Source organism: Helobdella robusta (genome assembly GCF_000326865.2).
Source record: "Helobdella robusta unplaced genomic scaffold HELROscaffold_19, whole genome shotgun sequence".
NCBI classification, from domain to species: Eukaryota; Metazoa; Annelida; class Clitellata; order Rhynchobdellida; family Glossiphoniidae; genus Helobdella; species Helobdella robusta.
This window is the reverse complement of record NW_008704034.1, coordinates 2,952,628-2,954,229: the sequence shown is the minus strand read 5'-3', so window position 1 is coordinate 2,954,229 and position 1,602 is coordinate 2,952,628. Positions and strand designations below refer to the sequence as shown.

General features: G+C 32.4%; 1 protein-coding gene across 1 annotated transcript in view; it reads right to left on the bottom strand.

Moving 5' to 3' along the window:
* Positions 1-209: 209 nt before the first annotated feature.
* Positions 210-1,602, bottom strand: part of HELRODRAFT_191284 (hypothetical protein) — a 4,661-nt gene continuing 3,268 nt past the window's right edge. The window contains exon 5 of the mRNA XM_009016876.1: positions 210-1,588. Within this exon, the coding sequence (XP_009015124.1) occupies positions 1,324-1,588 (265 nt within the window). The 3' untranslated portion in view covers positions 210-1,323. The remainder of the gene's footprint in view (positions 1,589-1,602) is intronic.

The window sequence follows — 1,602 nt, the reverse complement described above, 5'->3', positions numbered from 1 at the left end:
CATGTTCTTCAAACGTCCTTATTTATTTTTATACACATTTTATAACAGACGATCAATTTTGCAAAGATTTTTTCATTGCTTTCGGCATATCTTACCTGCTTTTTTTACGTGATATTTTTATAGTTCAGTTTTTTGGATGTGATATTTTTATGGTTTCAAAGATTATTTGGAAGAATAAAACATTTTTAATTAAATATAGCGAGACAGAATTCGATAAGTTTCATAAACTTGTTTATTGTAACCATCATCATTAACGTCGTTGTCTTAGTTGACGGGTTAAAAGGTACTAATTACCCACGTACACCAGCTTACACACACACACACATACACACACACACGCATGCACAAATTCAAGCCTAAATAATAATAAGTTAAGAAAAGTGATAAATAGACATAAATGACGATCAGAGAACAAAAAGAAAAAAATATAATAAAAATTAAAAATATAAAGAGACAATGGATGCGATAGACGACTTAATTATGTAGAAAAGCATACATACACACACATACATCAGGAGCTATGCACACAAATTCATTTAAATTTATATACATACACACACACACACATATATGTATCAAACGTATACGTGTATGTATATATACACACACACACAAATACTACACATAAAACACTATATAAATGATAGTTCTAGATATAACCGATTTTTTCATGAAAAAAGTAAGAAAGCCATTGAGTAATAAAAAAAAGATTTTAGAGTTTGTGTAGAGTTATTATATGTGAATTACACCAAATTACAGCTGTTGCAGTAATAAAATAAAAATAATAGTATTAATAATAGTAGTAGTAATGAACTGACAAAACCATCAATCATTCAATCAAACATGTACATCTAAAAAAGTTTAACACACGTAAGCACGCATACACATTATATGAATTGTGAAAAAATCTGTAAACATTATCAATCAATTAAATTAATTAATTAATCAATTGATTAAATTAATATTCAAAAAAGTTTGTCTCTGTGCTTAAAAAGTGTTCATCAGCCAACCATTGTTACAGGCGTACTCATTGACATGTTAAATTTGCTAAATAACGAAGAAATTATCTATTTGAATAGGTACAGCAAGTCAGTTTTTACAGTAACGTCGATAAAAAATTAATTAAGTTAATAAAAATAATAAAATTAACATTATCAATAGAAATAATAATAAACGGTTGTACAGTGAGTGAAAAATGTGCACAACTCAATTAACGATAGTTATGATCATGCACTTTGTAGGAGGAGTCATTCAATGGATCAGGCAGAATGTGATTCCGTCTGATCTGCCCTTCAAAATGTTGACTCCATATATCTAATGTAATTAGTTGTTAGCTATCGCTCCAAGACTAGGAAAGTCTTTCTCATCGGCCACATTAGGAGCCCTCTCCCTTTGCTGCCTTCTTTCAGGGCCACCACCACGAGAGGCTCCAGGCCCACCACTCCCTCTTCTGTTGTAGCCTCCTCTGTCATAATTATCCCTGTTGCCTCTCCTTCCTCCTCCTCCTCCTCCACCTGTTCCTCTGGATCCCAGTCCACCACGACGACTGTCCGCGAACTTGATTTCAATTGGAACGATATTCTTGTGCCTGTTGTGGCGATC